This window comes from Marmota flaviventris, chromosome 1 (assembly GCF_047511675.1).
Source record: "Marmota flaviventris isolate mMarFla1 chromosome 1, mMarFla1.hap1, whole genome shotgun sequence".
Lineage (NCBI taxonomy): Eukaryota > Metazoa > Chordata > Mammalia > Rodentia > Sciuridae > Marmota > Marmota flaviventris.
Window position 1 is genome coordinate 147298059 of NC_092498.1, and position 26977 is coordinate 147325035.

At 50.3% G+C, this 26977-nt stretch overlaps 1 protein-coding gene across 2 annotated transcripts; it reads left to right on the plus strand.

Annotated features, from left to right (window-relative positions):
• Nucleotides 1-3877: 3877 nt before the first annotated feature.
• On the plus strand, nt 3878-26718 carry Cabp1 (calcium binding protein 1). Of its 2 annotated transcripts, none has more exons than XM_027923353.2 (6): nt 3878-4525; nt 21063-21093; nt 21377-21520; nt 22484-22593; nt 22987-23134; nt 26297-26718. In XM_027923353.2, exons 1-6 carry the CDS (start codon nt 3878-3880, stop codon nt 26320-26322), a joined length of 1107 nt encoding a protein of 368 aa, XP_027779154.2. In that variant the 3' UTR covers nt 26323-26718. The 2 variants fall into 2 exon arrangements, with proteins under 2 accessions (XP_027779154.2, XP_071465224.1); XM_071609123.1 differs by lacking the exon at nt 3878-4525 and adding an exon at nt 16762-16986.
• The last annotated feature ends 259 nt before the right edge of the window (nt 26719-26977 follow it).

The window sequence follows — 26977 nt, forward strand, 5'->3', positions numbered from 1 at the left end:
TTCTGTTTTGTGTTCTCCTATAAGGTAACCTGCTCTCATATAACCTAACACCCTTACTGTGTGTTTTCCTGTCTTATTAGAGTTGGGTTTTTTCCTCTTCCTTTTTCTCTCTTTACAATTCCTTTTGCAGGTGCCATAGTAGTTAACCCATACCTTGGGTTCAATACCTGACTGGCTCTGAGGTTCCATGCTTGCCGTCCAACAAATGACCTCTGCAAAGCAGCCAATGAGATTTTAATAACATACACAACCATGTGCCACTCCTCTATACAAACCCACTAGTGGCTTGCTATCCGGTCGGAAAGAAACCCAGAGCCCTTGTGTTTCTGGCCCCGGCCTTCCTCTTCAGCTCCTTCTCTCCCACCTCCTTGCTCACTCCAACCCTCCTTGCAGCTCCTTGAAAATACCAAGCTGTTTCCTCCTCAGGACATTTGAATGTCTTCCCTCTGCCAGGAAAGCTCTTCCCCCAGCTGTATATACATAACTTGCTTCTTCACTTCGTTTTAGTTTCTGCTCAAATGATCTCTCTGCAGAGACCTTCCTTCCTTAGACAAGGTCTAAACTAGCACTGTCTGGGCTGTGGGTGTGGCTCAGCGGTAGAGTGCTTGTCCAGCATGTGGGAGGGGATTCCTGGCACCATTAAATAAATAAAAAAACCTCGGACAGTCCATTTAAGCTCAGTGTTGTTGGTCTGTTTTTTATAGTACTAGGGATAGATCACAAGGGCATTTTACCACTCAGCTACATTCCTAGACCTTTTTATTTTATTTTGACAGGGTCTTGCTAAATTGCTGAGGCTGGCCTAGAACTTGTGATTCTACAGCTGCCTCATTCTCCCAAGTTGCTGGGATCACAGGTGTATACCACCATGCCCAGTTTAAGTTCTTTTTTTCTTCTTTTTCTTTTTCTTCTTCTTCTTTTTTTTTTTTTTAAGTACTGGGGATTGAACCCAAGGGGACTTAACCACTGAGCCATATCCCCAGCTCTTTTTATTTTATTTTATTTTAATTTTGAGACAGGGTCTCACTAAGTTGTTTAGGGCTTCACTAAGTTGCTGAAGCTGGCTTTGAACTTTCAATCTTCTTGCCAAGCCACAGGGATTACAGGTGTGCACCACTGCGCCTGGCTCTAAGTTCTGTCTTGTTACCTGCTTTATTCCTTTTTGTGGCACTGCATACTATCAATTTGCCGCCATTAATTTCCTACAACTTATTTTGTTTGTCACCATATCCCTCTTCCTTAGAATAGCACCTGTCATGGCTGGGGGATATACCTTAGTGGTAGAGTGCTTATGTAGCATGCATGAGACCCTGAGTTCTATCCCTTGCTCCTATCCCAAGCTCTGCCAGGATAAAGCGAGGGGACAGAGGGGGCCGGGGAGAAAGAGAGAAAGAAATAGTGCCTGGTAAATAACAAGCACTCAAGTATATATCTGTTGAATAAATGGATGATTTTTAAAATATTTTATTTTATTTTTTTGTACAAGGGATAGAACCCAGGGGCCCTTAACCACTGAGCCACATCCCCAGCACCCTCTGTTTTAAAGGCTAGTTTCTTTCTTTTTTTAGTTGTTGATGGACCTTTAATTAATTAATTAATTTCAATTTGGTGCTGGTATTCAAACCCAGTGCCCCACACATGCTAGGCAAGTGCTCTACCACTGAGCTAAGGGGCCTTGCTAAGATGCTGAGGCTGGCTTTGAACTTGCAGTCCTCCTGCCTCATCCTCCCTAGCAGCTGGGATTACAGGTGTGTGCCACCATGCCTGGCTGGGATGAATTTTGGAAGTCAGGTACCTAGCACAGTGCCTGGTTGCACAAATATTGGATAAATAAATGATCAAATTAATAAATTTTGTAAATGAAGTGGAATTCTAGCATACATCCAGGATCATCTGGGATACAAGTGTAGATGTTCGATTCATTTGCTCTGTGAAGATAATTTTGATTTCTGGCATTTGCTCTAATAATCACAGGTGATCTAGCCAGGTTCTTTACCTTCCAGAAACGAGTCATTGACAGAGGTGTTGCCCAAGAATATTTAGGGGATTTCAGAAAGGTACCCAAAGAATGGCAGAGCAAGGATTTAGACTACCCATCAGCCCACTGCCTCTCATCAGCTTCTGAGGGATTCTGCTAAGGTACTTTATCTCCTGTGATTTATATTGAATGTACATTTGTTTTTAATCCTGCTTAACACTGATTATTCTGAGGGCTGGAACAGGTCAAGACATTAACTGACCCCAAACTCTGAGAGGCTGGACCCTTTACACCCCGCATATCTGAGGGGACATTGCAGTGAGTCTTTAGGGCTGCTCCCTCCACCCCCAGCCTGCCTCAGTTACTTGTGATTAAGAACCAAATGGCTTTGATGGCAATTCAGTCCCTTATAGTAGGTGAAATGGGGAGCAATTTGCCATACTTTCCTTTTTCATTTTGGCCTCTGGGTAGTTATTTACCCTGCCCATTCCATTTTTCTTAATTTCTGGCATATGCATGAGTGAAGGAAGCAGACAGTGCAGAGACTAGGGATCCCGTGGCACAAATGAAGCATATGTAATATGGGCAGCCTACATATCTATCTTTTGGCTTTTTGGGGTGGGGTACTGGGGATGGAACTAGTAAGGGCATTCTACCACTGGGCTACATCCCTGACCTTTTTTAAAATTTGAGACTCACTAAGTTGCCCAGGCTGGTCTTCAACTTGTGATCCTCCTGCCTCAGCCTCCTGAGTAGCTAAATTACAGGTTTGCACCACCCTGCCAGTCCATGGATCCTAATAAGAGGCTAAGCAGTGATCAGACTGTGGATAGCGTTTGGGCCAGAAACCAGAACAGGGAGAGCTGGGGAGGTTTCCCAATCCCTGAATCTCAAGCATCTCATTACTAAACAAGAGTTGTAGATGGGGCCTGAGGAAGTGCAGAGAAAAGAGAACAGGCTAACTGAATGTGTGCTTTGTCCAAGCACTGGACTAGTTCAAGATGTCATCTGATGTCACAAGGAAGTTAGTTATGATTATCATCTGCACTTTATAGAAGAGGAAAACAAGGCTTAGAGGAGTTGATGACACTTGCCCAACATACTCAGATGGTAAGCCTCAGCTGGGACTTGAGATTCAAACCAGCCCTGCTTGACTCCTGGTTGTCTACGAAGAGCAAGAATCTCCCTAGCAGATACAAGGGTGGGAAGAGGGGTGGGCAAGAGAGGCAGCAAATGGGTCCCACCTGAGACTTGATCATCATCATGCACCTCCTAGACAGGTACTTTAGCAGGTGCCACCTGACTTGTGTTCTGTTCTTAGAATTGAAATTTCTATAGCTGACTTACCAAGGCCATCGAAGTCCCACCGAATGGTATTGCGCCCCACGGAGTGAAGCCTTTCCTTACAGCATGTCCTTCCATGCCATTCTGGCTCCTGCGTTTATACGCAGTGGTGTCACAGGGTGCCTTCATCCTCCTTGGCTCTTTGGTTCCCTGCGCCTCTTTCATCCTCTTGCCAAAGTTGTACCCCCTGAAGAGTGTATCCTGCCTACACTTTGGGGTTCGGGTGGTTCCGGGGTATTGTGGAAGCTTCCGGGCGTGATAAGGATTGCTGCGGACGCGACTAGGGTCTCAGCCTCTTTGGGGCGGTTCGCCAAGCCCCTTTCCTTGCGCTCTCCGCTGCGCGCCGCTGCGCGCCGCAGCGCCCCCTTCACCACCAGGGGCCGCCCGGAAGCGGGACTCCCCGAGCGCTGGGCGGGGAAAGGGGCGGGGCGCGGCGGTACCTGGGCCGCCCGAGAGCTGGGGGTGGGTTCTCGGGGGACAGCAGGCAGCCCCCCCAGATCTGTACCGCCAGCCGCCGGGAGCTCGGGGCTCCGGGCGTAGAGGCTGCGCTGTCACATGGGCGGTGGCGACGGGGCCGCATTTAAGCGGCCGGGGGACGGCGCCCGCCTCCAGCGCGTCCTCGGGCTTGGCTCCCGCCGGGCGCCCCGCTCTCTGCCCGCCGGGGGCCCCGCGCAGCGCCGCACCGCGCCGCCCCCGCCGGGCCATGCGAGCGCGGGCCCCGCCGCGATGAGCTCGCACATCGCCAAAAGCGAGTCCAAGACGTCGCTGCTGAAGGCGGCGACAGCGAGCGGGGGCAGCCGGGCTCCCCGCCACGGCCCTGCCCGGGAGCCGGGGCTGCCTGGCCGCCGGCTGCCCGGAGCCTGTCCGAGCACGCCGCCGCCGTCCGGGGACCCCAGTTCGCGGAGGCCCCTGTGCCGGCCGGTGCCGCGAGAGGAGGGCGCGCGGGGGAGCCGGCGCGGGCTCCCCCAGGCGCACTGCAGGCCCCGGGAGGCGCTGCCGGCTGCGGCGTCCCGACCTTCGCCGCCGTCGCCGCTGCCGCCAGCCCGCGGGCGGGATGGGGAGGAACGGGGGCTGTCCCCGGCGCTCGGCCTCCGGGGCTCACTGCGAGCCCCGGGTCGCGGGGACTCCGCTCCAGCCGCAGCGACTGAGGCGGACCCGTTCCTCCACCGGCTGCACCCCATGCTCAGCTCCGCCTTCGGCCAGGTAAGGGCCGCGCCTCCCGCTCGCACTCCGGGGAAAGGCGCTCGGGACCCTGCTGCTGCGGCGCGTCCACGACCCTACTCCCGCTGCCCGTGGTCACGCCTCGGCTCCCGCTGTCATCCCGCGGCCCGGCGCCCTTGCGGGCCGGCACTCTTCCACCCCCGTGCCTGATTCAGCACCCTGTGCGCTGTCCACGCTCCGGGTCTCTTGTGGGCGAGGCACCGCCACTTAGCCTTCCTCACACCTGCCCGAACCGCTAGTCCTGGAAGGGAGAGACCTCCACAACCCTCCTGGAGATCTGTGGGGTCACAGAGGAGCGCTCCGAGCAGGTGGCGCCAAACCCACTGCTCCGGCCTCTGGCCAGTATCGCCAGGGAGCAACCCAAGAGAGCAAGGGATTTGGAGCAAGGGGAGGGAGGCTTGGGTCACACAGGCTTGTTTGGAGATGAGGGTCTCTAGCCATTGCCTATAGCGTCTTCAAAGGCCTGGGAAAAGTTAGGAAAATCAAAAATATGAGGAAAGAGAAGAGGTGTCTGGGTAGACATGGGGGCGGGGGTCTAGAGCTATGGCTCAAACTGGAACTTTGAGGTGTTTTAAGGAGGTTGTCACTCCAGGATGCCACTAGGACGGCAGTTGGGCAGTTGTGGATTTGTAGGATGTGGAATAACACTCAGAGAACTCTAACATGAGTTGGGGTGCATCTTAAGGTCAGAAAAGCCACTAAGAGGTCACCAGTGGCTCTTTGGTTTCCTCAAGGGCCCTAGGGAGCTGGACATCTGCCCTTTAAAAAGCTTTGTGGTCACAATTCAGGCCTACAGTTTGTGATTGTGTGGCTGGGGAGACAGGAACCTCTGAACTCCTGAACAAAGCCAGAATTTCCTCTAGTTCTGAGTCTGTAATCAAGTCGAACTCACTGGCAGGGCATTGAGACAGTTCTGCGGCAGCCAAGAGGTGTAATGCAGAGGTCTGATCAAAGCGTTTGCTTAGTTTGTTGGGGACACTGGGGTGTGTGCTAGGATCTAGAGCAAAGAAGCCGCCTCAAGCTCCTGGCTTGTCATGCTGGATCAACATTCTAAGGAGGCCGTGTGTGTGTTTTGCTTCAGATCTGCACATTTCTTTTCAAAATACTACTCCGCCGTGGCTGATGCCAGTCTGAGGTCTGACATGAAGGCAGCTGCACATGGATTCAGGTTGCGCGGGCCTGCTCTGGTGGTGTGATGGGGCAGCAGCGTGTGGCTTTGTTCCTGCAGGGAGCCCTCATTAGTCAAGTGAGCTGGGAACAGTTCTCTGGAGTACAGATCTGGATGCAGAGCCATGAAGAGTTAGAGCAGTGACAGACTGAAGGAGAAGTTCACTGCAGTGGCTTTTGTTTTAGGAGGTGTGGGGTATTAAGTCAGGAGTGGTCTGTGGATTGGGACTGGCTTGCAACACAAAAGCTGTGTGTTGTTCAATAAAAATTCATTCATTTATCAAATATCTTTTGAGCACCTACTTTGCCCAGGCGTTTATGGAACACTAGGGAGACAACAGTGAACGAGAGAGCCAGGATTCTGGCTATTTGGGGGCTTATGATCTAGCAGTTTGGAAGGCCTGGAATCATACACTTCCTGGTTATTCAGTTTGCTGGTGATCTGACTCAGCTCCTGGAAAAAGAACCCTTGCTTCCCAGCTTTGCAGAATTTTGCCCGCATGAGCCCATTCTGAGCTCAGAGCACTGCAGCTACATGCTTTAGTTCCTCCTTCTAATTTCCCAGTCATTAAATGAAGAACATTCTCCAGCCCCATGTTCTGAAATGTCACCAGGGTCATCTGAGTCAGGAGGAGCAGGAAGGTCCCATCAAATATTTACTACCTTCCTTTGGAAGCTCCTGCCTCTTAGAGATGTGGGCTTTTTCTTTTAAAGCCCAGCACATTCAGTTTGGGCTTCCTGCTGGCACCTCAAAGGCATCTGTTTGAATAACAACAGTAACAGCGCAGCACACCCAGGCTGGGACTTTGGTGTCAGAGCCTCCAGCCTCCTGTGACAGAGAGGAATTAGTCTTTCTTTCCCGGCTCTGTCTGTGTTGAGATTTCTGTCCTTTGAGACAGGGTGGGGGCCCAGAGAAGGTAAATGGGGGGAAGGTTCTGAATACAAACTTTCAGATAGGATCTACTTAGGGCAAAATATATTTGGAGAAGTTTATTTTTCATGTCTCTCAAGTTCTAAATTTTTTTGTTGGTTTGTTTTTTCATTCTGTAACTTGTAATCTTACTAAGGCTCTTTGCTTGCCTGAAAAATAGAGAATACTCATAGTGCCTCAAGGAGACGTTTGGAAGGTTAAATGAGATATGAGCTTTGTATGGAGCATGGTCCAGTGCATAAACTCTCTGTGTTAGCTATTATTATTATTGTTAATTAACTACCAAGGGCATTTTCTTTCTGAGAGCCAGGTTCAACGTGACAATGGAGGTAGACTCCTACATTTGGGGAAATAGGAATTAAGATTCTTCCAAAGACCTCATGGAGCATTCTTACTGTCTGCAGGGAGACAGTGTAGATTTGGGGCTAAGGTGTCAAAGTGTGGTTTGGAAGATAGTAGAGCTGAAGGCTCCAGTCCCAGCTCTGTGACCTTAGCATGTCATTTTATCTCTCCAAGGTTTCTTCATCCAGAAATGAGATTGACAAAAACTCCCTTGTGAGTTATTGTGAAGCTTACACAGGATTAAGGGCAGCAAATGCCTGGCTCCTAGCGGGTGCTGGATCAAGGGCAGCCTCTATTAATGTTATTGCTCTTTTTTCTTTTATTTTTTAAAATATTTATTTTTTTAGTTGTAGTTAGACACAATATGTTTATTGTGCTGAGGATCAAACCCAGGTCCTCATACGCACTAGGTGAGCACTCTACCGCTGAGCCACAATCCCAGCCCTGTTATTGCTCTTTTTAATAGACTAATTGAATAAGGGTCTATGTAAGGTGTTTTGAAAGCTGCCTCTGAGCTGGGTGAGGAAAGCCTATTAAGAGAGGAGCAGAGTGTCCTTCCCAGATTTCCTCTCTGTTGCCTGCTAAGGACATGCCACCTAGCTGCCTAAAGAGAAGATGTGGGTGTCAGAAATTAGCTCAGAATAAGATGACCTAGGGCTTTGGGTCTTGGAAGATTATTTCATGTACAGACCTTCTGTTCTTACTCTTAAGCCTGAGAAGAAAAACCCTTGTAGAGGAAGCAGATGTGAATCAAGCCCATAGCTGATTTGGGAAGGCTGACTGAGTTTCCATACTGCTTTACACATAACTAGATCACAGTAATTTTATGAGTGAATCAATGAATGAATGAATGGTGTCATAAGCCTCTGGACTTCAGAGGTTTCTTAGTTCCTCTGGTTTAGATGGGGAGAGAGGTCATGTGATTTGTGTTCTAATGGATTCAACCATAACAGGCCTATAGTCCTAGAATGAGGGCTGTGAGTGTTCCTCATTCCTGCCCAGATTGAGTGTCCTCTGTTGCCTTTCCTCTGGTGCCTGAGGATGGGGAATGAGAAGGTCAGTTTGTGGTTAGCATCCATCACTGATGCTAGGAGTGGCCTCCATCAGTTGGGTGAGAGTCCTCCACGGTATCTGCATTTGCTTCTGGATGTTGCTGCGAGAAACAAGAGTACTTGAGGCCTCAGTCTAGATCCCACCAAACCATTGTCAAAGTGTGTTGTCATTATCTTCACAGCAACCTGAGAAGGTTGGTATTGTCATCCCCCTCTTTAGAGATGAGGAAAGGGCTCAAGAGAGGGGAGTGACTTGTCCAAAGTGACACAGTAAATAAATGGCAGGACTGCCTGTCTCCAAACACACCTGCCTGTGCTGTACCATGCTGGCAGGGTGGAAAGTCACTTATCCGTGTTCCCTGGTTGTCGGAAGAATCCACAGAGCACCTCTCAGGTTACGACCCAGCTTTCCCCAGGCATTTTACCACTGGGCTGGCGTCCAAGTTCAAATGCTAGTGATAGAACTGATCAGGACGGGAGGCCAGCCTCCCCCCTAATCAGGAATAATTAGCAACGGGTTTATCCTTCTCATCCCTCTGATCCTATTATTCCATTCCAGAACTCGAAGCGTGGCTTCTGGAAGGCCCAGGGACTGCAGCTTTGTGAATGAGGATAGTGGGGGACACACAATGTGCTTCACTCCCCAGAGGAAGCCCTCACCCCTCAGCCCTTTTTGATTTCCTTTAGAAGATCAAACCATTTATCTGCCCACTGCCCAGCTCAGGTTTAAGGAAGCTCCTGTATCCCTTGCTGCCCCCAAACCTCAAACTAGTGTCACTCTCGCCCCGACCCACACAGCAGGGTGAGCTTCCTTCAAGAGCCTGACTTTTCCATAAGGGCCTGATTTTGCTGTCTTCTATCTACTGTTTCCAAGGACGGAGGCCTGTCCCAAGGTCGACAAGTGGGTGTTGTGCCCTGAGCTGGCCTGCAGGGGGCAGGAGTCACCAGTGGATGTTGGATGAATGGCCCTTTAAAACCAAGGCCAGGCAGGGAGGGGAAGGAGGCACTTTCTAGGTGCCTGGCACTGTGCCAAGCCTTTTGCACATATTACCTCATTAACCCCTCATAAGAGCCTTAAGGGAGGTGTTATTAGAATCCCCATTTTAAAAATAAAAGAAATTGAAGTTCAGAAAGACCAACATTTCCTCAAGGTCACATGGTTACTAAGTAGCAGGACAAGGTTTGAACCCAGGTCAGTATCATTCTGCATTCCAAGCTCTGAAGCTTTACCCCAGTGGTTCTCCACAAAGGATGCAGGTTTGAATTCCCTGAAGAACAGACTAAAACAACTCCAATGTCCCGAGCCCACCTAAACCTACGTAAACCAGAATTTCTGGGGAAGTTCCCTGGCAATTCTAGCCTGGAGCCAGGACTGAGAATCCTGCCTTGTCCTGTGCTGCCTTTATATGCTTTCTCTGGTTTAGTTGGTATGAATTGGGATTGTACCTGGAGCCTAACCCAAGCTCCACTGGTGAGCCTTGTCCCCAAGTTTGGAGATGGTCCTTTTTCTATAATTTTGTCTATAAGTTTTTCCTGATTCCCCTAGACTAAGTTAGATTCCCTGTCTGTCTTACATTCACAGAGTTTTGGGGTTTTTTTTTTTTTTGTTTTGTTTTTTGGTACCAGGGATTGAACCCAGAGGTGCTTAACCACTGAGTCCCATCCCCAGCCCTTTTCATTTTTTAATTTTGAGACTGGGTCTTGCTAAGTTGCTTAGGGTCTCCCTAAGTTGCTGAGGATGGCTTCGAACCTGTGATCCTCCTGCTTCAGTCTCCTGAGCTACTGGGATTATAGGCATGCGCCATTGGGCCCAGTTCACAGAGTTCTTGTCTTTCTCCCTTCAGAGCATTTATCTGAAATGTAAGTAAATAACTGCTCAGAGCTCCTTACTACCTCTTGCCCACCAGCTAGAATAGAATATAAGCTCCCAGAGGTATCATGTGCCTGGCACAGAAACACCAAGCACATGATACTTCTTCCTTCTGTTTGAATAATTACTTATTGAGCCCCTACTATGTGCCACACTTCTTAATGTGTGTGCTTTATCAGCAAGGCAGGGGAAGCCCCATTTTCAAGTGGAGGAATCTGAAGCTCAGGAATGGAAGGACTCTGGGAATGCCAGGACTCAACGCCATCTGCCCCATCCTGCCCCATCCTGCCCCTTCATTGGAGTCTATTGAGCCTGACCCCTCTGACCAGGCCCACAGAGTGCTTCCTTCATGCTGTTTCCACAGGAAGCAGCTTTGAAGATGGCATTTATGTTGGCTGCTCACTCTTCCTGCCCCTGCTGCCTGGCATCTTCACCCTCTTTCCTGCCCTTTAGGCATCCACACCGGACCCCACCTCAGCCTCCTCCCTTAGACCTTATGGGGCTGTCCCTCCTCCTCCATCGTCTCCTCCAGAGGTTTGGCCTAAACAAGTCTGCTGAATATCCGCTCTGATTAAGCCATTCCCTGACCAGCAGCACAGCACCGTGACCATCAGAGGCCAGCAACGGGCCTCCTTCCCAGGCCTCTAGGAGTGAGTCAGTGTCACACTCTGGGCGGTGGCCCCAGCCATCTTCCCTAACAGGATTTCCGACTGGTCACCCAAGCTGGACCTGAAACTCTTTTGAGCTCTGTGCGAGAGACCCGCTTGCATCCCCCCGGGACCTGGGAGGAGTCCTGCCTCCCGATCTATCTCTGGTGCCCCCTGCTGGAGAAAGTTAGATGCGGGGAAGCAGGGATGCTTCCTCTCTTCCTTCTGGCTCAGGCTGAAGGTCTCAAATGGGACATCTGAGACTTGAGATGAATTCACATCAAGCCAGAACCTGTAGGAGCGAAGAAGAACCTATAAAGTTCCAGCTGCGGGACCTCGGAGACCATTTGTAAAGGGCGGCTTCTGTGCTTTGCTCCCCAAGGAAAACCATGAAAGATCTTCACTCAGGATCAGGCAGAGGATGAGGAGAAAGTCTGGGGACCTTGCCAGTGCCCTCTGTGCCAGTGCTGCCTTCATCGTGCTCCCCGCTGGGGGCCACCTCTTGGCTTCCCTTGGATCGGAGAGCTTGCACACAGCAACGGGGGCAGGAGGAGCTGATCTCAGCTGTCGGCTCAGCTGTGCTGCCAGCCCTGGAGCCTCATCCCATTTCACTGATGAGGCAAGTGTGAAAAATGGAGCGTAATGGAGACGTCACAAGATCTCCCAGGGCCCCCAACTGGAGCCGCCTGCTCTCCATCCATCTGGATCTGCCAGGGGCGATGAGGATGCGTGCTTGTCCAGCTCACTGCTCTTTGGAAAAGGCATACATCTCCCTGGGGGCTTGTGTATGTGTGCATATGTGTGGTGTATGTGTGGTGAGTGTCTGTGCGTGCAGGGCTGTGAGCTCTAAGGCATCCTGGCATTGGGGGTCCAAACTAGCCAGCTTCTCCTTCTGGATCTGCTGGCCTAATTCCCAGCTGCAGCTGCCACCCTGGGTCCCCTCCCTGAAGCAATCTCCCTGCAACAGAGAAAAGGAGGGGGGTGAGGGAAGGGGAGAGAAGCAGAGAAAGAGGACTCAGCTCTAATCTGATGTAGATGATCCGGCAGGCTGCCCAGCTCGGCTGCCCTCTGCCATCATCTCTCCAGGCGATTTTCTCTGTGCCCTGCACTCTCCCCTTCTGCCTTCATCTCCTTAAGAAAGTGGCCAGAAAGTTAAACACAGACACACAAACACACACACACACAATCCACCAAAAAAAAAAATCAAGAGAGCAGGAGCAGGCAGACGGGTAAGAGAGCACGCGCGCCAGAAAGAGGGCTCAGCTTGGTCTTGGAGGAAGAGCGACACAGGCAGAGGGAGGCTGGGGTTGGCAGTGACCCAGACCGAGGTCTCCTAGCCCCCAAGGAGCCTCCTTCATGGACCCGAGGATCCCAAGAGGGGCTGCCTCAGCTTAGGATGGGCAACTGTGTCAAGTCGCCACTGAGACATCTCTCCAGGAAGGTATGTTTCCGGAGCTCCCAAGCGCTGGGGTTGGGGATGGGGCGTCTTGCCACCTGCCCCAGAGGTTGGGCATGGAGCGGGTGGGCATCTGAGCTTGCTGTTTTTTCCCAGAGGTTCCGTCTAGGGTTGCTTCCCTGTTCTTACCTCCAGATACCCTCCGATCATAGATGCTTATGTCTCAGACCCCAAGCTGAAGTTGGGTCCTAGAGCTGCATGCTGGGGGGTTGGTGGAGAGTGGGGGAGTCTGTGTTTGGGAATTTGCACAGGAGTTAGCTTTAAATCATGTAGCTTTAAATCACGTAAAATGAAAAGTGTGGATTCTTAGGATATCAGTGCACAGACACCTTTGAATCAGGCAGGATCAGAAGATCCTTCGCAGCAGCATGCTCGGGGGCTCATTCATAACCTTCTGGGGTCTGTGTGCCTCTCTGGTGGTCTCTAAGTCTTCAGAAGTGTGAGTTTTGAAGTAGAACCCATTGCTGCTGAAAAGCACCAAGCAGACTATCTCCTTCCTTCTACCTTCAATAATTCCCAAGTCCCATCACAGAATCTCAAGAATGACCAGACTAGCTTCTGGTCCAGGATAGGTTCCCTTAAGAAACAGGATGCCCAAGAGATATGTTGAGCAGGTGTGTCCATCAATCACTTTCTGGATTGGATCTAATGCTTATACACTAGGATAATATTCTTTTGTAAGAATTCCGTTGGGGAAGGAAATAATCACTCTTAAGGCATCTTTCATGCAGGTCCTGGGTATCTACCGGGTTTTGCTTCAGGTGGGCTCTCTCTGTATTTCTAGCCCTCTGTAGTCAGGCCAAACTCAGACATTATTTAAAGGAAAAAGGAGACATAGGGATATCTTCCTCCAATTCTTCCATTTTCCAAAGGAACTCGATGGTCACTCAGAAGGGTTTAGAGACACACCTAGGGTCTCAGGTCAGCTAATGGCATCTTTATACCAGCCCCCTCCTCCATCCTCCGTCAGTGTGATGGCTTCTCCATTTAGGACATTTTGGGCTTTTCTGCCTGTCAACTTCTTCATTCAGCTAAGCTGCTCACATCAAATTCCATTTAATCTTTGCCGTTCCTTGGATCCTTCTGAGGATGGATGGTTGCGTCTGCGTGTTTCCGACCCCCCCCACCATAATCTGTCATCTTCTTAGAGGAATCTGCCACACCAGAGGTGGCCTCGGTGCTGAATCAGAGAAGCAGAAACTGATCTGAATTCGTCTAGAGGACCACAGGCGAACACCCTCGCAGTGGGTTCTGTCCAGAGTTTGAGGGGGTGAAGTTAGGAACAAGAACTGTCTTTCTGTCCCCCTCGCCCATCTGCCCTTACACAGTAGAGTGCTTAAGAGTCACACAATTCTCCCACATCTTGTGACCTTAGCAAATTAACCTCTCTGTACCTCAGTTCCCGTAGCCATCAATTTATCCCTCTCTTGGGGTCCCTCTCTTTCTTGCAGTGCTGGGGATCAAACCCCAGGGCCTTATGCATGCTAAGCAACTGACCACTGAGCTATAACCTCAGTTCTAATGTCTATCTCTTAAGGCAATTGTGAAAACTAAATAGTGTCAGGCACAGTGTCTGACATATAGTAATCAATATTAGTATTATTGTCATTGTAATCATATTTTTCCCACTCTGTATTTTAGAGAAGAGGGATGGAGGAGAAAAAGGAAAAATGAAGAGTTTGATGTTATTATTGGTGCTGGGACAGAACCCCGGGCCTCTGCATACTAAGCTCATGCTCTGCTCTTGACTCACACCTCCAGGCCAGGAGGTTCTGAGCCAATGGAATAAGTCAAAAGATCATTAAAATGAGCTTCATTCAATGTCATGTTCCTCAGAAAGTTAGTAATGATTGCTTTTTCTTATTTACAACATATCTAACATCTGCTATCTCGCTTGCTCTTTTCCACAAAGTAGTTTTCTTGGCTAGTTTGCAGAGAAAGCTGCTGGACACAGAGATAAGAGCTTTCTTAAGGTCTCAAAGGTCTCAATCAGGGCTGGGATTTAGACCCTGGATGTGTGAAGTCAGGGTTGGGTTTTATTTTTATTTTATATTTTTCCCTCTGGGAGAGGCTGCCTGTCTAAATTTCTCCTGCTGTCAGAAATGTTCTACCTAGATTCCTGGATCTGACCTTAGAAGTCATCTAGTCCAAATTCCCACTCAGTGTAGCCATACCTTCTCACCAAGCATGCATTGTTTAAATTCTGGAACTCCTGCAGGGAGAGGGAATTCTGACCTGCACGCTTGTGTTGTTAGAAAGCTGTAAAGGTTATGAGGCCCGGTGGCCCCTCCTGCTGCCAGGTCACACCCAGGACATGTCCATTTAGTGCCAGGGAGACCTTGTCAGCTTGTGGCTTGGCTTGAGTGGTAGCTGGAGAGCTGGTAAAGAGGAGAGGTGGCACGCCTAGAGCTCTGAGCTGGGCAGGACCAGGCTGTCAGGTGCCATCACTGGCTGGAGAAGGGCTGCAGCCTCCAGGGCAACTTGGTGCCAGACAGCATTATCATTAAGAGATGCAATGGAAATTCCCCAGACACCACTGCTTCATTCTTTGTGGGAGCGAATTCCTCTCCATCCTTCTCATTTCTTTCCTGATTGGCAGATGTTCCCCCACTTCCTCTGGAGCCAGAAGTAAATGCCTTCTGGCACACAGAATCTCTTAAGTTATATCACCACCACCACCATCATCCTGATTGTCATTACTATGGCAACTCCATTTATTTGCTCTTACCATGTTCTAGGCACTATGCAAAGCACTTTCTATGCAATCGCTCATTATTTCTCACAAGAATCCTGTGAAGAGACATGATTATCCCTGGGAAAGAAACTGGAGTACTGAGAGGGAAAGCGACCTGCCCAAGGTCACACAGCAAACAAGCATCAGAGCCCAAACTTGTTCCCAAGACCATGTCCAAAGCCAGCATACCAAACTGCCTCTCAGAGTTCTGTGCCACCTGCTGCCTCCTCCGTCCTCAATTGTGCTCATTCTGAGTCAAGTACACGAGATTCAGCTAGAAACAAAAAATCTGATTTTCTGCAAACATCTTGTGAGGTGGTTTCTTGGTGTTATGTCACTGTCCACTCCCAGGCTTCCTTTGGTTCCCACTCCCAGTTGGGAAGGTCTGTGTTGGTCTCTGCCAGCACCAGTCTGGCTCCTGCATGCAGCAGAGATTCTGACTCTTGCCTCTGAGGGGCATCAAGCCAGGATGGGCCCTTAGTCTGTCTGACATCCCCGATTTCTGAGATTTCCTAAAACTGACCCTTCTTGGACTCACCAAACTTGAGCCTTGGACTGGGTTCCTTCACCTTGATTCTGAGTGTCTCCTTTCCCTTTAAGGGATCAGAATACTGCTCCTTCTCTCTATAAGCCTGGAATTGGCTTAGGACATTGGAAGGGTGCCTCTGTAGCCCCACAGTGGGGGACTTTGGGGAGAAGCATGAGAGGACAAGGGACGGGTGGTTCTGCTTCTCAGCCTGGTGGTACAGGCTGCCCCTGGGTCTTGGGATCTTCTCCTAGGCCATGGAGGCAGCTGCTCAGAAGTGCAATGGGATGAGAGGATAGGGGCACAGCCCTGGGCTTCTCACACAAGGACAGCCTTCAGGGGTTCAGCCACTCTGCCTCTTCTTGGGAAGTTTCTGCTCCAAATCCCCACACTGAGAGGAGACCGCCCAGCACCAGGCTGAGGGCAGAGTGCTGTGACCTGAATTCTGGAGAGGGGCTGGCAGGCTGGGGAGACCGGGGTGGAACCGAATGTTGTGTCTAGATGCTGCTGTTGTCCTAAGGGAAGGTCTGTGGGCAGTGCTGGCTTTTTATAGCTGCATGGGAACCTGCAGGGGGGAGAATGGCTTGGCCAGGGCCTGGGAGCACAGCTATATTTGGTCAGCAGACAAGGCCCCTGCCTTAGCCTCTAGAGGTCCAGCAGGCTGGGCCGGGCAGGAAGCCAGGGAAGGCGGGAGGGAGGGAGAGGAGAGCGGCGGGGAGTCTGTCTAATCTTGAGGTTGTAAACCGAGTGGAATCCAAGCACAGAGGTGTCTTGTTTGTTGTTTGGCCCACCTGGTGCTTTAAATCAAGAGAGTGGCTGGAGTTAGGTGGGACTGCCCATTTAAAGGGGGCGCGTAGCATCCATTTTGCACCCCGCCCATCCCCACCTCTTGATCCCTGCCTGCTTCATTAACGGCAGTGATGGCACCTACATTTGCAGCCTCTAGTCCAGCAGACTAAAGGAAACTGTTGTCCATGTTGTCGACTCTGATGGCACCCCCCAGCCTTTCAGCGGGGATCTGGCTGGGATAGGATCAGAGCCCATCAGTAAGCTGGGAGACATGACATAGCTTGAGTATTGAGCTTGGCCATTGGAAGCATTTGGAGAAAGGACATTGTTCCATTACGCTCAAAGAGAACACTTCCCATTGATCAGGACAGAAACTGTCCTCTGATTGCTTCTCAGCCTGAGCTTCTGTGTGCATATGAGCATGAGCATGTGATTCTGTGTATAGATGTGTGTGTGCATGTGTGTGCACGTGTGCGTGTGCATGGGCCACACAGCAAGCATCACACCCAGCTGTCCCTGGACAACTGTGTCAGTCAAGGATTGGCGTCTCCATCTATTGAACCATTGGCGTCTCCATCTATTTGAGACATGACCCTGAGGCCCTCTGAACCCTACCACTTGACTCTGGAGGATCTTCTCGGAAGGAGATGTCCCTCTAGGACCAGGAGCCAAGCTGGGGCCGGAAGAGCTAAGTGGGCAAGGAAGTGATACCCTGCCTCTCTTTTGTATTTACTTGGTTCTGGCTGAAGATGCGCCAGGAGGAGAAGACCAGCTACATGGTGGTGCAGACGAGCGAGGAGGGGCTGGCAGCCAGTGATGAGCTCCCCGGACCGCTCCTGATGCTGGCCCAAAACTGCGCCGTCATGCACAACCTGCTGGGCCCTGCTTGTATTTTTCTGCGCAAGGGTTTCGCCGAGAACAGGCAGCCTGTACGTAAGTTGGCCCAGTGGAGCTCGATGAACTTGGCTTCCCAGGGCATAAGGAGGTGCTGGGAGGAAGAGGGATTCTGTACCCAGCTAGCTGCCCCTGTCCTCCAGTGGATAGTCCCCCAGCTTGTCAGTCTGACTTCCAGTTTCCCACTTGTGGCTACAAAGTGACTTGTCCATTTCTACCAGCAAGAAGTAATGGTAAGCTGGGCATGGAGGCGCACTCCTGGAATCCCAGCGGCTTGGGAGGCTGAGGTAGGAAGATCATGAGTTCAAAGCCAGCCTCAGCAACTTAATGAGGCCCTAAGCGACTCAGCAAGATTATAAAATACAAAAAGGGGCTGGGATGTGGCTCATAGTTAAGTGCCTCTGGGTTCAATCCATAGTACCAAAAAAATGAAAAAAAAAAAAAGTAATGATAGCAGATACAGTTCTTTGGAGCACTTCGGATGTACCAGGACCTGTGTTAAGTGTGTTAATGGATTCCCTCCTTTAAGCCTCAGCAACTCCAAGAGGTAGGTGCTTTTATCACCCCCATTTCACAGATGAGAAGACTGAGTCAGAGAGGTAACATGCTGAGGTAACAGCTCATAGGTGGTAGTATGACAATCAGGTAGTGTGACCTAAGAGCCTCCTGTGCTTTTAACAGTTCTGTATATACAGCTTCATCCAGTAGAATTTTCTATGGTGATGGGAATAGTCTAAAATGTATTGCTGCTCAATATAGTAGCTGCTAGTAGCATGTGGCTCTTGACCACTTGAAATGTGGCTGGTGCAATGAAGGAACTGAATTATCTATCTTATTTCATTGTAAGTAAAATTGAAATAGCTGCATGCAACTAGTGGCTACTCTACTTGACAGCATCCTATGAATAGTCACAGGAGTAAGGAAAAGAAGATGTTTCAGATACAAGCATTTGTAAGTTGCATTTATTGAATACTACATGCTGAATACTGTCCTTGTCTTGTCTCATACAATGTTCATAAAGGCCCTTGGAGGTAAGGACTGATATTAACCTATAACACAGATGGGGAGACTGTGGCTCAGAGAGTGGAATTGACCTGCTCAAGGTCCCACAGTTAGGAAGTAGCAGATCTGGGCTCTGTACTCAGGTCAGTCTGACTTTAGGGTCCAAGCTCTTCTCCCCTAACTATATAAACTGGACAGAAATGAGCAGATACGTGCTTTCTTCTACCTGGCCCCCTGCGTTGGTGCACGTAGTTCCCCCCCATATGGGTGGGCATCCGCAGCTCCACTCCAGAACACAGCACACATGCCTTCACTGCTCGGCATGAGGAACAGTGTGTGAGCCATGGACCAGTCACCAGGGCTCTGCTGCAGGCACACTTTGAAGGGGTACTGGGTTTGCTGCTCCTTGAGTTCTAGGCATACAAGAGGTATAGAAGGGGCTGCAGTGGGGGCCAGCAGCAACCATCTACCCCGAGTCCTGCAGAGTGGGGCCCTGGAGAAGTGGCTAGTTGTTTGAAACATGATGGGTGGGAAGGATTCCTTTTATAGCTCAATAACTGGTCCCAGTGAGTACACTTTTGCAGGTGTATATGCACACTTAAGTCGGCCCTCTGTTTCTATGGGTTCCATCTCAGTGGAAGAGTTGATTCCGCTAAATGCAGATCAAAGATATTTTTCAAAAATTGTATATGGGGCTGGGGTTGTAGCTCAGTGGTAGAGTACTTGCCTTGCATGTGGAAGGTACTGGGTTCAATCCTCAGCACTATGTAAAAATAAAATAAAGGTATTATGTCCATCTGCAACTAAAAACATATTTTAAAAAAATTGTATCTGTCTGGGTGTGGTGATGCACACCTATAATCCCAGCAGCTTGGGAGGCTGATGCAGGAGGATTGCAAGTTCAAAGCCAGCCTCAGCAACTTAGTGAGGCCCTAAATAACTCAGCAAGACCCTGTCTCTAAATAAAATATAAAAATAGGGCTGGGGACGTGGCTCAGTGGTTAAGTGCCCTTGGGTTCAATCCCTGGTACTCCCCCCCAGTTGCATCTGTACTGAATATGGACAGTGTAACTATTTACATAGCACTTACATTGGATTAGGTATTACAAGTCATCTAGAGATGATTTAAAAGATGTGGGAAGGGGGCTGGGGATGTGGCTCAAGTGGTAGCACGCTTGCCTAGCATGTGTGAGGCACTGGGTTCAATTCTCGGCACCACATAAAAAAAATAACATAAAGATATTGTGCCCACCTAAAACTAAATAATAAATATCAAGAAAAAGGAAGATGTGCATGGGCTATGTGCAAATACTACATCTTTTTTAATATTTATTTTTTAGTTATAGATGGACACAGTACCTCCATTTGTTTTTATGTGGTGCTGAGGATCGAACCCAGGGCCTTGGACATGCTAGTCAAGCACAGTACCCCTGAGCCACAACCCCAGCCCCCAAATACTACATCTTTTTAAAAAAATATTTATTTTTTGGTTATAGGTGGACACATTATCTTTTTTATATATTTTTAATTTTTTTTTTAGTTGTAGTTGGACACAATACCTTTATTTTTTATTTATTTTTATGTGGTGCTGAGGATTGAACCCAGTGCCTAACGCAAGCGCTCTACCTCTGAGTCACAACCCCAGCCCCTAAGGCAAGCGCTCTACCTCTGAGTCACAACCCCAGCCCCAATGCTATGTCTTTTTATATAAGGGACTTGAGCATCCTTGGATTGAGGTATCTACGGGGGTTCCTGGAATCAATGCCCCACTGAGACCAAAGGATGTCTGTACTCACTTTCATTTGTACAAATGAAAAAAACAATTTGTAAACCCAAAAATATCTGTGGGTCTGTCTAGGGACAAAGTCGACATACCCTCGCACCTTGCACGCTGACAAGCCTTGTAGGTGAGTCCACAGGACCGTCACCCAGAGACCGACATCCCTTCAGGCGACTCCTCCTGCCTGGAGACTCTGGCTGCCCCCAGGCTGCCGGTTCCCAGCTCCTCTACACTCTCATCACCAGCACCCCCTTCACCAGGAGCCTCAGGCTTCCTACTGCCTGTCCCTCACCCTGGAGCCAGTATGGAGTGGGTGGCAGCCACAGTCTCCACCCACCCTGGCTCTGCTGGCTGGGATGGCCTATGTGCGCAGCCGAGATGCCCCCTGCTCACTGTGGCCTGCCTATGTGCCTGGGTTCGTGACACGGTGCCCACCCTGTCATGAGCCTCCTCAGGTCAGCCTGCCTCATGTTCTCCCTGCCCAAAGGCAGAGAGCTAGAGTGCTGGGGGGGCGGGTGGGAGTCTCCTAACCAGGCCCACCTGGGCACCCATATCCATTATGTGCCAGTCTGTCTCCCTTCTGGGCAGACCTCACCATCCAGCGCCTGCCCCGTGCCTCCTCTGGGGCCTGCTCTTTGGAGACTTCTCTGCCATCTGTTCTGACGCCTGGACCCGGGTTTCCTTGACTCCCCAAGGAGACCTGGGCCCTGCTGGAGACTGGAGATGTGTGCTTTGGACCCTGGCAGCCGTCAGAGGCACTGGTGGCCGGCAGGATCCTATACTGTGTCCTGTAACAGGGCAAGTGTAAGGATGGGGGCAAATTTGGGGCAGCAGGGCATAGTCCCAATTCTGCCTCCCCTTCCCCTGGCTCCTCCTCCGCCCTCTGGGGCTCCCTGTATGGTCCCTGTTTCCTCTTGCCTTGCAGCCCTGCTTCTGATTGCCTTGTGGGATTCTGCCCCCTTCCCTAGTGTCACTGGGTGTTGCTCTCCTCTCTCCGGTGACCTCCCCTGGCCCTGCTTTATTTACAGGTATTTGCCTCTGCGCCAGCTCTGTTCCTGACCTACTCTTGTATCTGGAATAAGGACCTCAGCGGTTCTGTGCCCAGGCTCAGGGTTCGGTGGCTCCTTGGGCTTCTCTGAGAGGCCCAGGGGCTTCTGTGTCTGTGGCTCATTGTGGGGGCTCCAAGGACATGGTCCAGACAAACCTCTGCGCCATTCCTATCACCTTCCACCCAGAGCCAGCTGCCCCTTGGAGGGCCCCCTCTGGATGGGCATCTTATAACTCCCAGGTCCCCTGCTGCAGCTAACAGGACTTGCTCTTTTGTTTCAGGACAGATCACTGCGACCAGAGGAGATCGAAGGTAAAACTTGGACCTCGGGGGAAAGGGCTGCTCAGCCTCCAGGAGGGTATGGGAGGGAGATGGTGGGAAGAGAGTCAGGGCCTCCTGGCCTCCTGGGAACAGGGCCTGCTACAGAGCAGGGCATCTGCTGGGGACCCAGCCATTGGAGGAAGGAGCCTGAGAGAAGCCCAGAGTCCGGGGGGACCCCAGGGCCCATCTATCTGGTGGGCCCTGTTCCTAGAGGCTGACTTTGTTCCCCAAGGCTCTGTGGGTCCTACCCCCCTGCCTTTGTTCCTTTCCCCAGAGCTACGAGAGGCCTTCCGAGAATTTGACAAGGACAAGGACGGCTACATCAACTGTCGGGACCTGGGCAACTGTATGCGCACCATGGGCTACATGCCCACCGAGATGGAGCTCATTGAGCTATCCCAGCAGATCAACATGAACCGTGAGTCCCTCCGCACGGCACCTCCATCCCTTCTCATCAGACAGGCCTGGGTTCAAAGGCTACATCCGCTTTTTTTCCAGCTGTGTGACCTGGTACAAAGCACCTACCCTCTCTGAGCCTCAGTTTCCTCATCTATAAAATAAGAGTGTAACAGGGGAGTGGAGCTGAAGAAGTAAATTAGGGAATATATGCAAAACAGTCTAATACCTGGCTTACAGCAAGAAATGATCAGAGGAATGCTATGGTTGTTTTTCTCTGTCTTAGTCAGGGTTCTTCTGAGATAGTGATCTGAGTGCAAGGGGTGTATTTGGTAGGTGAAGGAAAGGATTGGTAGGCAGTGAGGAAGTGAGGTAGTGTAGGGAAGGAACCCACCCAGGGCTGACTCTCGTGCCAGCTACCACGGAGGGGCTGGGCTCAGCCTGTTGGGGATAATAAAGAATGGCTACCTAAGAGTGTCCCCACGCATCCCTCCCTACCTCTCCAGCTGGGTATTTATCCCCTACTCCTGTGGGTCTTTGTTGAGAGCTGTTGTGAGCAGGCAGTGGGTACCAGTCCTCTGGTCCTTCTACGTATCCACTTGGAAGTTGAGTCTGCATTGGCACAACAAGGGCAAGGCTTGGGCACACATAACTTTTGTTTCTCTCCGTCTTTCTATGAGTGTCCCACTCTTTCCATTTTTGAAATGCTTTGCCTGACTCTGAGCCAATACCTCGTTCTCTCTTCCATATCTACCTCTATCTGCTTCCTGATTGGCTCCCTTATTCGACCTCTGGCCACTCCCCCGAGCCATTCCTTGACAAACCACCTGTCTGTGGTCACCTCTCTGTCCTTGTTTGGCCTTTGCTTGTCACCTGGAGCCAAACACAGGCAGAACCAACGAGGGGTTGGCAGTGCTCTCCTTCCAAGTTGGAGATGGGCAATGTGTGGCTTGAGGGTGACCTGGCCCCTTTCCTCTTGCTCCAGTGGGTGGCCATGTGGATTTTGATGACTTCGTGGAGCTAATGGGGCCTAAACTCCTGGCAGAGACGGCCGACATGATTGGAGTAAAGGAACTGAGAGATGCCTTTCGAGAGGTGAGTGACAGGCCATGACAGGCCGTTAGAGCCGGGATCCCAGGATGGCTGCTTGAAAAGAAGATTGGGAGCCAGGCGCAGTGGCACACGCCTGTAATCCTAGCAACTCAGGAGGCTGAGGCAGGAGGACCCTGTCTCAAAATTAAAAAAATAAAAAGGGCTGAGAGTGTAGCTCAGAGGTACAGTGCCCTGGGCTCAATCCCTAGTACCTCGGAACAAAACACAAAACAAAACAAAGAAAGAAAAAAGAGAGAAGAAGGCTGGGACCCGGGTTTCAGACCAGTGTGGAACTTGGACAGAAGAGTGACTCCAGGGAAGGGGGGACACTGGGTCTGAAGAAGGAGCATGGCCTTGGGACCTGCTGCTCCGTCTCCCTCCTTCTGCCCTCTCTAGTTTGACACCAATGGTGACGGGGAGATAAGCACCAGTGAGTTGCGAGAGGCCATGAGGAAGCTCCTGGGTCATCAGGTGGGACACCGAGACATAGAGGAAATTATCCGAGATGTGGACCTCAATGGGGATGGACGAGTGGACTTTGAAGGTAGGTGGCACTTGAACACAGGAGAGAAGCCAGCCAGCCGTGGCCGGCCACAGAGTCCTCCAACTGTGTATCCACCATACAAGCAGCCATCCAGCCCAACTTTCTATCATCCTGTCCTTCCATTCTCTCATCCCACTGTCCAGTTGCCCCTCTAGACCACTCCCATCCTTACTGCATCCATCTATCCATCATTCATCCATCTACCTGTCCCTTCACCTCTTCATCTCTCCATATTTATCTCTATCATTTCCTACATTCATCTCTTCATCTGTCTAGATGCCTAGGTATCCATAAGTCACCTCTAAATAATCATCCATACAGCCATTTACCCACACATTTACCTCTCCATTCATGCATCTATTAATTCTTCTATACCTTTACCTTCACCTTGCATTCATTAAGTATCTAAATGCTCATTCATTTCTCCCACTTCTGTTCTTCTGCTCCTACATTCATATATCTCTATGCATCTGCCTGGACTTCTATTCATATTGCATTGATCTCTCCATCTGTCTGTTCAGTCATTTACCCACCTATCTCCATCTATTCATCCATCCACCCATCCCTGAGTCCCTGTGTCTGGGTGCCTCCATCCATCTCTATCCATCTGCCCATCTCATGCATCCATCCATGGTGGTTCCTTTCTTTCTTTCTTTTTGGTGCTGGGTATTGAACTCAGGGGCACTCGACCACTGAGCCCCATCCCCAGCCCTATTTTGTATTTTATTTAGAAACAGGGTCTCACTGAGTTGCTTAGCACCTCACTTTTGCCGAGGCTGGCTTTGAACTCATGATCTTCCTGCCTCAGCCTCCTCAGCCGCTAGGATTACAGGCGTGCACCATTGTGCCCGCATGGTGGTTACTTTCTGAACACCACATTCCTCAATCTGACCTCAGTCCTGTGATATCTGACCGTAGTTCACTTTCTACCATGCCTTCACTCATCTCCTCCAAAATACTCATGGTCCATGAACCTACGAGGCCCTCTTGTTCTTTTTGCTAGGATGCCTTTTTTTCTGTTCTCCACTCGGGCTAAATTTTATTCTCCTTTCAAGGCCCAGAAGTGAGGCCACTTCCTCCAGTACTTCTTTCCTGTCCTTCAGACTGAACTTTCTCTTTTCTGGGCTTTTATAGCACTTCAGGTTCACCCCCATTCCTCACACTGTCCCCCAACTGCTGCTTATAGTCATCACCCTACTTGACTCTGAAACTTGAAAGAAAAGGAACCCTGTTTTCTTGATCTCTGCATTTCCTACATAACTCAGCACTTGACACATACCTAATGTTCAGGGAACAGTTTTTAAAGGAATCAATAGTAATAATAGTTATCACTTATGTACACTTATCATGTGCCAGTCATACTAAGTAGCTTTATATATATTATCTCATTTAATTCTTGAAACGACTCTATACATCTCACTATTATTTCCTCACACGAGGAAACTGAGGCTCAGAGAAGTAAATAACTTGCTCAAGAATTGGCTAACTATTAGGAGGCAGAGCTGGGGCACAAACCCAGGCCTGGAATCCCAACTACTATGTACTCCCACACAAGATACCTTTCCAAGCACAAAGCCATGTGGGAGAGAAAAGTAACATGACCCTGTACTCAGGACCTTGCATGCTGAGCAGAAAGACAGGATAAGCATGTGTCAGTGTATGTGTCCAGGACACAAAGTCTTGGGAGGTCTTCTCTGGGGAGTAGTTGGCTTTCAAGGGAGGTGAGAGTGTGCACAGATGGATTGAAGGTTTGCTTGCATCAGCTCTGAAAATCTCAGGTTGCCCTGTGTCTAGGTAGCACCCATTGCAGATGACGGCCCATCCTCAAGAGCCTGGCATTGCCCATTCGTTCTGTCAAGATGTGTTGTTCACCTGCCGTGGACTGAGACCTGGTCACTGCCTTTGGAAGCAGAAAAACAGAAAAGCAGTGTAGTGTGTGCTATGTTGAAGGAAGCAGAGCAGGCACAGAGGGGACCCCTATGCCAAGCCAGGGGGAGGGATTAGGGAAGGAGGTTATAAATGAATGGAGACCTGAAAGATGGGTAGAAGCCACCCGATGAAAGAGAAAGATATTGATCGTAATGAATTGACACTTCTGTCCACATGGAAACCTGCACACCAGTGTTTGTAGCAGGTTTGTTCATAACTGCCAAATCTTGGAAGCAACCAAGGTGTCCCTCAATAGGTGAATGGATAAATAAACTGTGGTAATCCAGAAGATGGAATATTTTTTCATCACTAAAAAGGAATGAGCTATCAAGCCACAGAAAAACATAGATGGACCTTAAATGCATATTACTATGTGAAAGAAGCCAATCTGAAAAGGCTACATATGTACTGTATGATTCCGGGCTATATGATCTACTGGAAAAGGCCAAACTGTCTCCATAGACAGTAAAAAGATCACCGGTTGCCCGGGGTTGGGCAGTGAAACTACTCCAGATGCCATAATAATAGATACTTGTCATTGTATGTGTATCCAAACCCAAAGAATGTGCCACACCAAGAACAAATCGGGGATGTCAGCTATAGATGTTGGGTGATAAGGAGGTATCAAAGTGGGTTCATCTGTTGAAATGTCCTATTCCCATGGGACATGTTGATGGTAGAGGAAGCTATGCATGAGTGGAACAGAGGTTAGAAGGGGAATTTCTGTACTTTCCAATCAATTTTGCTATAAACCTAAAACTAGTCTGAAAAATTACGTATAGGAAAGAAAAGAAAGGCTTGGGGACAGGTTGTAGGAAACTGAGAGGTGGGGGACAGGAGAAAGGGAGGGGCAGGGGGAGAGAGCATACAGTAGTAAGCGAGAGCCATCTGCGTTCTGATGGGCAGGTGGGGTTGGAGCTTGGAGACTGGAGGAGAAGGGGAGCAATGGGACGGGAGATGTCAGCAGCCAGGCCAGCTCAGGGAGGGCCCTGGGGCTGCGGCAGGACACTGGACATCACCTCTGTGGAACCATAGAGGTTTAATCAGGGGTCACGTGTGCAGATTAGAGGCTCACCCTGGTTGCTGTGCAGGACGTCGTTTGGAGGGGGCAGAGTGGATGTGGGGGATCAGCGCAGAGTCAGGGCAGTGTGATGGGAAGAGGGGCGTGGAGGCAGCCTCCTGGGCCGCGCCCTGACTGTCGCTGTCTCCCTGTCTGTTCCTGCCCCTTTGCAGAGTTTGTCCGGATGATGTCCCGCTGAGGCCGCAAGGGCCCCTCCAGGACTGCCAAGCTCCCACAGGCGGGGAGGGGAGAAGAGGAGCCAGAGCTCGCCTCGCCCCGCCCCCGCCGTAGCCGCCGAGAGCCCAGGATGTACTGGCGGATGGGGCCTGCCTGCACCCCGGGGAGGTGCCCACCCCGGACCCCCACCCCTCCGCACTGTGAAAGACTCACAACTCCTGCAACTGGAAAAGGGGGCGCCCGCCGACGACGAGGAGGCCACAGTGCCAAGCCGGCAGAGGTCACGCCAGGCGCCAAGTGCCATGTACCCAGCCGCTGCTGGCTGGGTGGGCCAGGGAGCCCGCCAGCAGACCCCACACAGCATGTCTGCCCCGGGGCAAAGCCTGTCGCCGCCCTCCTTCGCTCTATGCCCATCCCAGCTCGCCTAGCCCTGTGATCTCAGAACCAATAAAAATATTTCCAAGAGACAGATGGCCCAGGTGGTCTTTAGTTCTTGGTCCTCGTTAGATGATGCACAAATTTCCTGCGCGCCACTTGCATGGAACTGGCTGAACTTTCCTGCGTTCAACATGCATTTATTCAGTAACTAGTATATACCCGGTGACTTCTGTCCCCATCCCATAGGTTAAAACCTAGTACCTCTCCCTAATAGGGGAAACTGAGGAATGTGGTCATTT

Coding starts and splice junctions, on each gene's coding strand:
- Cabp1 (XM_027923353.2), top strand. CDS start 3,878: ATGGGCGGTGGCGACGGGGCCGCATTTAAGCGGCCGGGGGACGGCGCC. Junction 4,526..21,062: donor TCAGCTCCGCCTTCGGCCAG/GTAAGGGCCGCG, acceptor CTTTTGTTTCAG/GACAGATCACTGCGACCAGA. Junction 23,135..26,296: donor TGGACGAGTGGACTTTGAAG/GTAGGTGGCACT, acceptor GCCCCTTTGCAG/AGTTTGTCCGGATGATGTCC.